Source organism: Ictalurus punctatus, chromosome 3 (assembly GCF_001660625.3).
Source record: "Ictalurus punctatus breed USDA103 chromosome 3, Coco_2.0, whole genome shotgun sequence".
Taxonomy (NCBI): domain Eukaryota; kingdom Metazoa; phylum Chordata; class Actinopteri; order Siluriformes; family Ictaluridae; genus Ictalurus; species Ictalurus punctatus.
This window is the reverse complement of record NC_030418.2, coordinates 27,865,490-27,879,275: the sequence shown is the minus strand read 5'-3', so window position 1 is coordinate 27,879,275 and position 13,786 is coordinate 27,865,490. Positions and strand designations below refer to the sequence as shown.

Below are 13,786 nucleotides of genomic sequence, written 5' to 3'. Positions count from 1 at the left end.
AAATTGCTTCATTATTTCAATAAATGAGGGGGCGGGGCTAAAATATTGATCACATGATAGGTAAATGTTATTGTTATGTTACAGGCAATGCAACACTGGTTTGCCAGGGAGGGGGTGCGTAATTAATGTTTAGAGTGTTTTCATATTCACTGAATCTGGACTTATTCAGAGTAAAAGTTTAGGCACCTTATTTTCAAGCAGTTCATTGTCCAATTAGAACTAATGTTATGGTCTTGAAAACAGGTTTTCAGTGAATTTAAACACTTTAAAGGTGCAACGCGCAATATTTAAGAATTTCTAGACCTAGAATGCTCATATCATTTTTAAAGTACTGTGAAAATGAATTCCAGGGCAGAAATTAGCCCATCCCTGCCCAGAATAGAGGTTAGCTTAACTAAAAGGCATATGTAGTATCATCAGAGGAAGTGATATAGGTTTGGGTAAAGGTAAAAAGCTTGTCAATGTTTTAATTTTCATTTCACATTTGCCTCACAGGCAGCAGAGCATATTAAAATTTACAAACTGATCCTCTAAGATGAAGGTCTGTGCTAGTTTAGATGCACTGGAAATGGCTAGAGGTATTCGATTTTACTCCATTTTCTTTTCCTTCCCAGATTTAGTTTATGTCAGAATGATAGCTAAGTATTAGAATAGCTGAAGCTATGAATAACACAGAACAGAGTGATGCCACATGTATCCTTTTTATTTCATAAGGATGAGGGGGTTTTAGATGGCCTTGAAGCCCAAACTTTGTCACCTTACTCATACCCATGTCAATCATCTCCCCTGATCCCATTCCCAGTTGGAGAAAAGAGTGTGATGTGGTTTGCTTGATTTTCCTCAGAAGAATAGAATAGATTTGAGGATGAGGAAGTGGAGTATGAGGGAGAGAGAACAGAAAGAGAAAGCAGAAGAAAAGAGTGAGATAGGAGATAGGAGAGAGAAAAAGAGTGTGCCATCCTACGCTTAACAAACACATTATCACTATCTATGGTCAGCAGCCATGATTTGTACTATTACATACACTCACAACCCATTACTCTCTTCCTCTTTGCCTTATATGGATGGCATAATCCTTCTCTCCTTCTTGTCCCTTGGTCCTCCCCCTCTTCCATCAGCTCCACACCCTCTCTTTCTCTCCCCACCTCTCCCTCTCTTTCCCATCCTCTCGAAGCCTCACTTGCTGGCCATGGTGTAGCAGCCGTCCGGGTGCCACTGCATGTCACGCACACGCCTCATGGACTGCATCTGGGGGCAGCGAGCACCATATTCATTAAAGTGCTTGTAGTCACCCTTCTCCAGCAGGTATTGGCTGCCACGGTAGCCTGGGTACTGGTAGCCCACCCAGCTGAGGGAGGAAAGCAGAGGAGAGGAGATTCAATGAAAGGCAGGAAGAAATAGGAGATCTGTGGGCGTGAGGAAGTGTGCCGGCGGGTGCAAAGGTAGAACATGTAGGAGAGACTGTAATGAATAGACTGTGCAGGGATTTTTAATCAAGGGTCAGACAAGACTGACCCCTTCTGAGCTGGGCATTACCATGCTGTGTATCTTCACAAATGGATTTTTAAAGCATAATGGACATGAAAATGGAAAACTCTGCATTTGTGACTCAGTTTAAAAGTAAAGTGTAGTGAGCTGCTTGGATCACTTAATGTGCTATAGCTCACCACCAACATTTAGAACACTTTTATAAAACTCTCACAGAACTAAAGGCTAAATCAACTGATTTGTCTGAAATCCTAATTTTAAACTTGGCTCTTGGTAACATACACGTAAGCAAGTAGCCCAGTACTTACGTGCCACAGCTGACCATGATACTGCCAACTCGGTCAGTGAAGCCGTAGGAGTACAGGCTGGGCACATCGTCATTGATTATCTCCATCTTTCGCCCCTTATAGTCACCAACTTCATACAGACAGATCTTGTGCTTCTCTGGGTCCTGTGGCAAACAAATTTATTTTCTACTTCTAAGCTTTTCAAGCAGATTTACCCTGACATCACATCTACACTGAATCTTTCCACAATGACCCATCAAATCTGCCACTCTCCTTATATGGTCAGAGCTTCCTGTCCTTGGAACTTGGTCTCAAGAAAGAAATACACTATTCAAATAAGCGAGGGTGATGTAGTTGGAACCTATTTGACCCCAACCCTAAGTTTAACCTTCATCATTTTTTGTTTGAATTGTTACAAATTGTATAAACATGAGACCATTTTGATTCTTGTTAACTCTGCTTGCTGACTGGTTGTATAAATCCATCCATTCATTTTCCATACTGCTTATCCTACACAGGGCCACAGGGGATTCTTGGAGCCTATGCCAGGGAACTTGGGGCACAAGGCGGGGGACACCCTGGACAGGGTGCCATTCTATTGCAGGGCACATTCACTAACACACACACATCCACATACTAAGGACAATTTGGAAATGCCAATCAGCCTACAACGCATGCCTTTGGACTGGGGGAGGAAACTGGCATATCCAGAAGAAACCCTTCAAAGCACAGGGAGAACATGCAAACTCCACGCACACAGGGTAAAGATGGGATTTGAACGGCCAATCCTGGAGGTGCGACGCAAACGTGCTATCCACGTTGACTGGTTCCGTTTCTGATTATTTACATTTGCTGTTTTACTCAGTTGCATCGCTATACCCTAAAAAAAGGTTATTTGGATAAATCAAAGTTCGTAGCTTTCTGAATGCATCTGTCTCTGAAAGGGAACCACGTTCTACATGGAAACCTGAATTTTCCACATGGACCCACCAAAACCCATTAGGAATAAAAACCAATAAGAAACCATCACTTCACTGACTTTTGGCTAAATATAGTGTCTATTCTTTATCAGTTTAATATCTGATATGTCCTCTATATGTAGATTTCATCTCCGCTGCACAGTGACCTGGTATTGCAGTCTGAATAGTTTGTTTATTTTCTTTTTTTTATTACTTGATTACCCTGTGCTGTTTTTATCACCCTGTATTTTGACCTCTGCCTGGTGCAATGGATATGATTAATAGAACAGTCCTAGTAAACACACACAGTGGTGTCAGTTTCATCCTGAAATGTCAGTATCATCCTGAGTCATGCCCCTCATTTCTGCACTTGCTATTCTGTTCTTTGTTGACATTAATGATGCACCTTCAGCATAGAGAACAGCGTCTCATAGTACAACATGTTTTGGAATAAGCACGGTAAAAGAATTGCTTGATGTAATTAGTCAACAAGATGAAAACATTAAGAAACTGTGAAAGGAAATTAACATACAAATTTACACTGACGATACTGTGATTCAAAGGTGAATGTGTTTGTTATGACACTCTTTCACGGATTCTGTGCCCAGTTTGTTCCCCAGCTGTGTGTGTTCAGGAATATTACTCCTTTTAATTAAATATATTTAAAATGATGAATGAACTTAAATACACTTTACTATATATTATTTACCAATAACTCATAATGAAGAAGAAGCAATATAAACTTGCATACACCCACTTTTGGGTCATCCTGATCTACAATGTCAGAGACATTGTCAAAAACTTATATATTTACAGTGTACTGTATTTCTGTTATCTGACTGGTCACAGTTGTGACTGCTGACATTTCTGCCTCCTGTAAGCATGATAAAAGGACAATAACTTATCCATAATACAGCTTTGAAAGATTATATTGATCAAGTATGGATTGTTATTGCTAATATTACGCATATTATATTTGCTTACTTTGATAGAAATCTGCAAGCAGGAAGTCATGTGACCCTCAGCACCCACATGAACGTGACAAGTTCATATTCATTCCAGTAACATGCCATAATATCATATCAGTTTCACCCAGTGGGATTGAATGGGTTAACAAATGAGACCATAGCATAATGATGAAAAAACATCAAGAAGAGTTAGTTTTAGGGTTCATGGAGAGGAGAATTAATACCATTCGGACAGGTCTGAAGGAGAGCAGATAGTCGTTCCTCTGGCAGTTGCTCCAACAGTCCCAGCGAGGATACTCGCCTTTCTCCAAGATGTACATCTCACCACAGAAGTTCATCTGCTCAAAACCAACAAAACTACAGACAGAGCAGATTACAAAGAAAGAGAGAAAGAGAGAAGGAGTAAGTGTCAGGGTGAGTAACCTGACTTGAGGATCTCACTATAATTGTTCCTGTCATGTCTGAAATAACGGCATGTAACTGTTTATTACTCACGGGCCACATTCAACGCGAAGGGAGCGTACTTTGTCCATGCCCATCTCACACACGTTCATACACTCATTTCTGATTTCAATCATACGGCCCTGGAAGTTTTCACGGTCAAACACGTACATCTACACGCGTGAGGAAAAAAGAAATGGAGAAGAATGTAAAGAGAAAGGTGTGTAAAGGGAAGATGAGTAGAACTAAAAAAACAAACAAAATAAGACAACATATAATAACTTTTATTATAAATAATTATTATAAATAATAGCATTTTCTCTCAAACAAAATTGTTAACACCTGTTACGTAACGGACTCGATGCAGAAGCAATTGCAGAAGAATGTCTTTATTTACAGCCAGAACTTAACAAACAGGGATCGCGGTCTAAACTGGAAAAGCTATAATCGAGGTACTAAACATGAGACTAGGTTCAAAGCATGGAACAAAATACATGGCACGAAAACACGACCACTTAGCATCAAGGTAGCTTACATATCCTTGGCGTCTATTCATATAATACTGCTCGAAGTGCGCAGCAACACGAGGGGCTTAAGTAACACCCATAATCAAACCTGATCGTAAACAGCTGAGACAATTAATACACACCCTCGAAAACCAACCAATGACTAAACAAGGAGGAGACAGAACAGAAACCAAACAAGTACACATGTCCGTTCTAAACACAGTCTCCTTCGTCCATGCACACTCACCACGTGTGCACGCACGCTCCCTCTAACTCCCCTTACAAGCGGCACGTTGAGAGGCAATTTGCAGATGAAATAAGGACAGCTATTCTGTTGAACAAGAAATCCAGATAAATTATCATCTGTGTTTCAGGATTTTTTAAATTGATCTCAGTTTCTAAAACGTAATAAAGACAAAAACAACAATAAAGAGACAGATTATTGTTGATCTGCTCACATGTAATGTATATAAAAATACATTATTATACACCATTAAGCACAATTAAGGCTTAAAAAGTCTGAAATGGCATATTATCCTCCACTCTTTTTTAGACACCACCACCATTTCCCCCCACAGTTTTTCAGTTCCATGTAAGCCATTTTTTGCAGCTCAAGTATTAAAATCCACCTTTAAACACCACCCCCATAAGACACACCGTTTTAAAGAGTTCATCTGTTGTCCTTAAGCCAGTCATTCTGAACTTTATATAAAGAGAGGATTCACCTGCATATATCTATGGCAACTGGAATTGGAAAACGAGACTTGTCATGATTATCACCATGCGTTTATGCCTGGATGCTTTGCTTGTCTTGCCTTTATGAAAAATAACACTGTCAGACAATAGTTTTAACAACTCTATTGCGTTTTATTACAGTTTAATCTCGTAATATACAATACAAAACCTATAAGGACAAAATGGCAAGAAAATACTGGAAAATATTCTACCAAATACTTCAATCTTTGTATTTAAGGGCTTAGTAACTGGATCCTCTAAATCAGGAATGTCCAATCTTATCTGAAAAGGGCCGGTGTGGGTGCAGGTTTCATTCCAACCAAGCAGGAACCACGCCTGATTCGCCAGTTTAATCAGTTGATCTTGGCTTTCAATAGACTCAGGTGTGGCTTCTGCTTGGTTGGAATGAAAACCTGCACCCACACCGGCCCTTTCCGGATAAGACTGGACACCCCTGCTCTAAATCATCTAAACTATATCCTCTATATGAGGTTCACTTGGAGGATAAACCATTTAAGCCTATTGATAAAAGAGTCATACACAGAGTTTGTATTAATTTTAAGACCAGTACATGTATACTGTGTGTGGTGCCCAGTAGAGTGATCAGAGATCTTTGCCTATTTGATTTTTTTTTTCTTTTTCCTTGTGATACTTTTCAGCAACAAAAAATAAAAAGGGGGTGGGCAGAAGTTAATGACATTACTCAATTCAGTTAAACCTATTGCTTAGATTTTCTACATTTAGGTATTTAAAATGAGCCTGTGGTTTGAAGTTAAATCGTAAAGAAAAGCAGAAGTCAAAATAATTTCTTTTTGTTACTGAAGTTAAGGTTAGAGTTACATTGAGGTGTCTCAAGTTATGTGTGTTTTTGTGTGTGTGTGTGTGTGTGTGTGTGTGTGTGTGTGTGTGTGTGTGTGTGTGTTACCCTGAAGGTGTCCATGTCAACGTCTGACTTGGTGCCCTGCGCAGCTTTGCCGTCAGGCTGAGCGGCAGGCTTGGGCTTCTCTTCAGCAGAAGACATAACTGTGATTAAAAAAGGAGGTCGAGAACATTAGCTTTTTTATTTTTTAATTTAGACTTTATTCATAAACACATGTTCATAATTGGGAATATGTTGTGGGAAAATGAATAATAAATGCATCATTAGTTGTGATAAATTATTAAATGTCTTCATTATATAAACAACTGCGCATTAATTGATCATCTAAATTCATATCATATTAGTGTAAAAGTTTCCAACATATTTATACCTGTAGGTTCTGGTGGCTTCAAGACACTACTGCAGACTGCTGAACACACTAATACTACAATACATGTCTCATATTATGGTATTCATATACATTTCAATATTAATTCTTTAAATTTAAATCCAAATGATGGGTGGCTAATGCTCTACTGTGTTATTTTTCATCAGAGATAAGATGATTGTTCTTTCAGCTTTGGTCACTTGATACTTCCTAGAATCAACATGTATAATATGTATCACACACTAATAAAAAGTTAATTAACTTGTTCATTTATGCTCAATAATTTGCATGATAAGGCCTTAATAAAGCATTAATTTAACATGATCACAGATATTTGTCATTTTTACACAACAGACCTCCAGTTATGAATTAATAGAAGTGTTTATGAATAAGGATGAATTCATAGTGAATAAACTGCATACAAGTGCCTAATTAGGGCTTTATTAAACAAATAACAAGCTCATTAACCCCTAATATGTGTTCCTTAAATTATTCCCCAAGTATTCCTATAATGAACTGCAGGCTGACTTGCTGTGGTAATAGTGCACAGTCATAAGATAGCTTTTGGATGCTACTCAGTGAAGTTGCATAATAAAGTCAAATTCTTCAAGCTTATCAAGCTCCTGTGAAAATATTTGCGGTTATGAAAAAGCAGTAAAGTATGAAAACTATTGTGGAATTTGGAGTGTTTAGTTCCTACTAACATCTGAAAGTCCAGCACACACACTTAAACCTTATCACATAATAAAGTTTCACAAATTTATAGTTACTGTATAATAAACATTATGGTTTGGGAATGTAAAGGAACATTGAGGTCTTGGCAGTTTCCAGTATGCTACAGTGGTACAGTAAAATATTATAAATAACTAACTTTTTGTGTCTCAGTTAAAAAGTGTCATGAGAAAAACCTTATTACCTGGATGAAGCCTTAAAATCCCCATGCCCCAGGCCAAAAAAAGTGTACAAATTAGTTCCACACAAAGAGAATAGAAGAATACAGAAAGAAAGGAATACTGTAAGTCAATATCTAAGTTACACTGACTCATTTATGCTCACATGTCTTCAATGCTGCCTTTCTGATTCCTATGTTGGCTAACTATATCATTCTTATTGTCTTCTTTGAAGCCCATGTCTCTACCCAGTCATAATTTTAGTGAGGTGACAGACACCTTTTTTTTTATTCTTCATTACTTTTCCAACACATCAACTGTGCATAAGACATTAGCAACTGTGATATGCACTCACAGCATGTTATTGTTATTCGCCTCCTACTCCTCTAACACTTTCTGCGTCAATGCCGGAGTAAATGCTATGTCATCACTGTTAACAGTCAGGTCTTCACTGCATGCCCCAGTTTTCCTCTATGTATCACTTCTACTCCTGATTTACATTGAGAGCAAATGATGATGTCATCATGAACATCTTGCTTTTTGTTATTTTTCATGTGCTTTATCATTGTCTATGGGTCCCCTACAGGTGAGTTCATTTTCAGCCAATTATTTTACTATTAGTTACTAAATAATTCTTAGTAGTTGCTGAATAACAAAATATTATTCTTATTATTAGTATAAGTATTATTAGTATTAGGTGTTAGGACTGTTTGTCTCTTTCTGGCTTCTTACCTGAGTGTAAGTGAGTAGCCGGCGTCTCTCTCTCACACAGCCAGTCAGTGTGTGTTGAAAATGAATGTGTAGCTCTTTTATAGGCCAGCACCCAACGTAATGGGATTAGACCCAAACAAACAAACCCGCTGAGCTCACCACCCCACACACAGAATAGAAATTACCCCATCATCAAACAGACAGAGACACAGAGACGGGCGGTGGGGGTATGGGTAAAGCTAGAAATAGAGGGAGGTACTGGGGATTTTACACTTTTTTATTATGCCTTAAGTGTTGGAATTAAGGGCAGTGGTATGGCAGCAGTTAAAGGGTCTTTGTTAGTGACCAGATGAAAGTGTTCTCAAACCCTAAAACTGCCAGAGGACCATTGATTGACACCTGCTCAGCTTTAGGCCTGGATTTTGCATGATTTACCCGATAACAGCTCTGAGTCTTCTCCTATAATGCCTGACGAGGTTGGAGAATACATGGCAAGGATCTGAGACCATTCCTCCATACAGAATCTCTCCAGATCCTTCACATTTCAAGGTCCATGCTGTTGGACTCACCTCTTCAGTTCACAGGTGTTCTATGAGTTTCAAGTCAGGACACTGGGACGGCCATAGCAAGACCTTGATTTTGTAAGCCATTTTTGTGTTGATTTTGTTGTATGTTTTGGATCATTGTTCTGCTGGAAGATCCAACCACGGCCCATTTTAAGCTTTCTGGCAGAGGCAGTCAAGTTTTCATTTAATGATGCCATGTATCCTAACAAAATGTCCAGGTCCTCTGGCAGAAAAATAGCCTCAAAACATTGAAAAGCCACCACCATATTTAACCGTGGGCATGAGGAACTTTTCCATATGGTAACCTCTATATGTGCACCAAAAACCACCTCTGGTGTTTATTAACAAAAAGCTCTATTATGGTTTCATCTGACCATAGAACCCGATTCCATTTGAAGTTCCAGTAGTGTCTGGCACACTGAAGACACTTGAGTTTGTTTTTGGATGAGAGTAGAGGCTTTTTTCTTGAAACCCTTCCAAACAACTTGTGGTGATGTAGGTGACTTCAGAGTGTAGTTTTGGAGACTTTCTGACCCCAAGACGCAACTAACTTCTGCAATTCTCCAGCTGTGATCCTTGAAGATTTTTTGGCAACTCGAACCATCCTCTTCACAGTGTGTTGAGACGATATAGACACACGTCCACTTCCAGGTTGATTCATAACTTTTCCAGTTGACTGGAACTTCTTAATTATTTCCCTGATGGTGGAAATGGGCATTTTCAATGCTTTTGCTATTTTCGTATAGCCACTTCCCATTTTGTGAAGCTCAACAACCTTTTGCTGCACATCACAGCTATATTCCTTGGTCTTACTCATTGTTATGAATGGCTAAGAGACTATGTGCTAGCTCATATTTATACCCCTGTGAAACAGGAAGTCATGGTTCAATTTCCTGTACCTCGTCCCCCAGGTATACTAGAAAAAAGAAGTAAAATATCAATGGGAATATACTTCAAATATATTTTTCTCATATGAATTCATAGGCTGCACACCTATATTTAACAAAGATTTTTTTAAACTTGTGTTTTTTTACAATTGTTTGATATCTATGAGAGCAGAGTATGTTTCCAATTTTTTTTTAAATAAAAGATCAAAAGGTTAAACAATAAAGTAAATTTTTCACAGCCTTCTTTGCTCATATTTACCAAGGGTGCCAATATTAGTGCAGGGCACTGTACATAAGTACAACCTACGAGGTGTATGATGGGGGATGGGGGTGATCTACCTAAAAGGCCCAATGAAAATGCCACCGAGTTTACAGAATAACTGATATAATGTAACTTTGTTACTTCACATTTGGAACAATGTATAAAGTAAAATCAATCTGACCTATTTTTTCCCATTTGCTGACCTACATGAACATCTGTGACTGTCCCTTATTGTGTACTTGCTACACGGGCCATGACTGTGCATGCCTGTATTCAGTCAGCTCCAGAAAACTCGCTGACAGTGCACAGAAACACACATGCACACGCTCTCACACACACACCCACACCCACACAGACCCACACAATTGATTTAATATAGCCTTATTACATATTTATAATACTTTGCTAAACAGATACTAAGTTTCAACTGAGAGAGTGAAATTAAATGACTGACTAAAGTGAGTGTCTATAGGCAACAAGTGACAAATGCACCATTTGTTTTTATTTATCAAAACTAATTGCGCTAGTCTAAGAAGTGTTATAGGTGCTACAGACTTATTTAATGCTCCCAGAAGAAACCCGGCCTTCTGTATTCCTCAAAAGCTTCTGTTGTACCTCTTCAAAAACATGGCTTCAAATATGATAATAAAGATCTTGATTTAATATAGAGGGGAGAATCAGGAAGTGCATCCTTAACTATAATAAAATTACAGTCTTCCACCTAATCAGACAAGAAAAATAATTTATATATATGACATGCCTGCTCTTTGATCAAGGAAAAAAGGTGTTACAGTCAGACCTAATCCATTTTACCTTTTTTATTTATATTTTTATCTCAGAGCAAATTTATATAGCTTTATATAGTAGGTTTGAGTCAGACATACAGTACAATAATCATAATCATAATAATAATAATCATCATCATCATCATCATCATCATCACAACAACAACAACAACAACAACAACAACAACAACAACAATAATAATAATAATAATAATAATAATAGTAATAATAGAGCCTTTAAAGGCTATATGGTTAAGTCACGTCTGTCTCACACACATTTATACAATTCCTAGCAAAGTTAGGTTAATAAAAATAACCTGTTTCTAAAAAGAAGGATGTTATGGTTCGGTAAAATTAGACTGCACCAAACTTATGAAAGATGATGTTCTAATATATCAGGGGGAAACTGATTCTCTTTTGAATGAGGTGGTATTACCCAGAGATGCAGCTATGTGTACAGATGTGAACTGTAATGAACATTCTCATGGTTCAGCCTTGTGTGATATGTATGATGATATTGTGGGAGCTGTTTATGACTAGTAGACCATATTCTATACGGACTGATAAGACATATAATAGTAAGCCAAGGTGGGAAAAGTATGTGTCTGGATGCTATACTGAAGCTATGGAAGCATTTAAGGCATGGAACTTAGCAGGTAGGCCCAGACAGGGGCCTTTTCTGGAGCAATTTTTTTAAAACTAATGCTAGGTATAAATATGCAGTTCGATTTGTCTGTAAACATGAAAAAATATTGAGAGCAGACTCGATGGCAAAAAATCTGCTACATAATAACGTAAATGATTTCTGGAAGGATGTAACAGCATCAAATAGGAATAATGTGATATTACCATGCTCTATAGAGGGTGTCTCTGGAGCCGAGAATATAGTTGAACTGTGGAAACAACACTATTTTGCCTTGTTTCACTGTGTAATGAATGAACTGTATAAAGTAGAAAAGGTTTCCTGTACTGATATGGTGGGCATTACAACTAGTTTATAAAGCAATAATGCAGCTCACAGATAGGAAAGCCAGTGCTTGAATCAAATTACTGCTGAAAATTTAAAGTTTGCGAGCCCTAGGGTTGCGGTTCTTCTTGCCATTTGCTTTACTGGTTTGATAATACATGGGCTGTTGCCAGAGTCTATGTTGTCGTTAGCCTTGTTGCCTGTTATCAAGGATAAAGCTAGCAAGGTGGGAAGTTTGGATAACTATAGACCGATTACACTAGCTAGTGTGTTATCAAAAGTTTTGTAAACAATTTTATTAGATTGATTAGGTGTATATCTTGGTACCACAGTTAACCAATTTGGCTTTAAGTCACAGCATAGTACTGATTTGTGTGTGTATATATACACTGAAAGAAATAGTAGAACTGTATAAAATACAAAATTTCTCTGTTAGAATTGGTTTCGTTGACACCTCTAAGACTTTCGTAGAGTTAATCAAAAGTTGTTTGGTAAACTAAGACAAACTGCTGTGCCTAACAGCATACTAAGAATTTTGGTATACTGGTATGCTAATCAGAGTATGACAGTAAAATGGGGTAATAGTGTCTCAGCTCCTAGTGGAGTAGGTGATGGAGTGCGGCAGAGAGGTTTATTCTCTTTTTAATATCTATATGAATGAATTGTCAGAACAATTAAGTGACTGTAAAACTGGATGTATGCTGGGTAATATCTTAATCAATCATCTTATGTATGCTGATGATTTGGTCATTTTTTCTCCAAGTAGTGCTGGCTTTCAACAGCTGCTAAATATATGTTCTGATTATGGGATTGAATATGATGTGCAATATAATGCAAAAAAGAGTGTTGTCATGTATGTAGAACAAAAGGGGATTAGGACCTTCATTTTCCTGTCAGGGCATGTACTAAATGTGTGCACTGAAACGAAATACTTGGAGTATATCATTAGTGATGAAATGTGTGATGATGAGGATATGTATAGGCAGCGTCGTATATTCTATGACCAAGTTAATATGTTGGTGAGAAAATTTTATATGTGTTTGGATCAGGTTAAGATAATCTTTTTTAGAGCATACCGTACCTCTTTTTTATACTGCTCCTTTGGGTTTAAAAAAGTGAGTCTATGTCAGCTTTAGATTGCCTACAATGACTGTATGAGGATTATATTGAAAAACCGAGGTAGAACAGTGCAAGTAATCTATTTTATATGTCAAGAGTAAAAACTTTTATGGCTTTAATAAGAAATCTGATGTATAAATGTATTTGTTGGCTGGATCATTCACAGAATGCTATTATTATGCTGTTGTCAACCCCTAGGCAAAGTGTCGTGCGATACCAGTCACCTATGAGAAAATATTGGTATAATTGTCTCTTTCAAATGTTTTGTATTGTATGTAATTTTATGTGTTTGTTGTATGTTTCTTTTCTAATGGAAATAAAGTTGTTACATTTTGTTACATGTTAAACTTTCCAAAAATAAAAAAAATATTAACAAAGTGCCAGACAGCTAAATATGTAAGCACTATGTTAAAAAAGGCAACACTATTTATGTTTTAGAGAAAATTATTCTGCATTCAAATAATCAAAAATCCCCAATCATCATTACTGTCAAAATGTCCTCCTACTGTTTCTTTTTCAGATTCTCTTTCTAGCTCTCTGTCACTGTCAGGTTTTTTTGTGCATCTACAACTCTCATCGAGCAGATTAGCTTACTTTCTTTCCCTGTATTTTTAGCTCTCGCCTCTTTTTATAGTCCATCTGAAGTGAAAGTCCTACACTGAGACTGAGGCTACCGCCAGTGAGAGACAGATGAGGGTGGAGGAGGACCGATAAGAGCGAGCAGGTACACATTTAAATTACACCTGTCACAACGGCAGCAGTGTCCATTCAGCACTAAGAGCAGAATCGCTCAGTGATGCAGTGAGACATAACATCCAGGTTTTGTACTTACATTCAGGTCTAAGTGATCTGCACAAGGGGGTGGTTTTAAAAAGTGCCTTATGTAATGTATATCCAGGAGGTCTGCTAGTTACTGTTATTATTACTAATGTGCTTTGTAATGGAATGATGTGATAGCAGTAGAAATC

At 37.7% G+C, this 13,786-nt stretch overlaps 1 protein-coding gene across 1 annotated transcript; it reads right to left on the bottom strand.

Moving 5' to 3' along the window:
- Positions 1 to 682: 682 nt before the first annotated feature.
- crybb1l2 (crystallin, beta B1, like 2) lies at positions 683 to 8,383 on the bottom strand. The gene is made up of 6 exons (XM_017463133.3): positions 8,254 to 8,383; positions 6,310 to 6,407; positions 4,198 to 4,316; positions 3,927 to 4,059; positions 1,797 to 1,939; positions 683 to 1,348 (listed from the first exon to the last, which is right to left on the bottom strand). Exons 2-6 carry the CDS (start codon positions 6,403 to 6,405, stop codon positions 1,177 to 1,179), a joined length of 663 nt encoding a protein of 220 aa, XP_017318622.1. The 5' UTR covers positions 6,406 to 6,407; positions 8,254 to 8,383; the 3' UTR covers positions 683 to 1,176.
- Positions 8,384 to 13,786: the final 5,403 nt, after the last annotated feature.

Bases quoted from the DNA above. Each gene is read 5' to 3' on its own strand.
- crybb1l2 (XM_017463133.3), bottom strand. From the start codon at position 6,405: ATGTCTTCTGCTGAAGAGAAGCCCAAGCCTGCCGCTCAGCCTGACGGC. The intron at 4,317-6,309 runs GTAACACACACA...TCACGCGTGTAG, and splicing joins TTGACATGGACACCTTCAGG to ATGTACGTGTTTGACCGTGA. The intron at 1,349-1,796 runs GTAAGTACTGGG...TTCCTCCCTCAG, and splicing joins ATCATGGTCAGCTGTGGCAC to CTGGGTGGGCTACCAGTACC.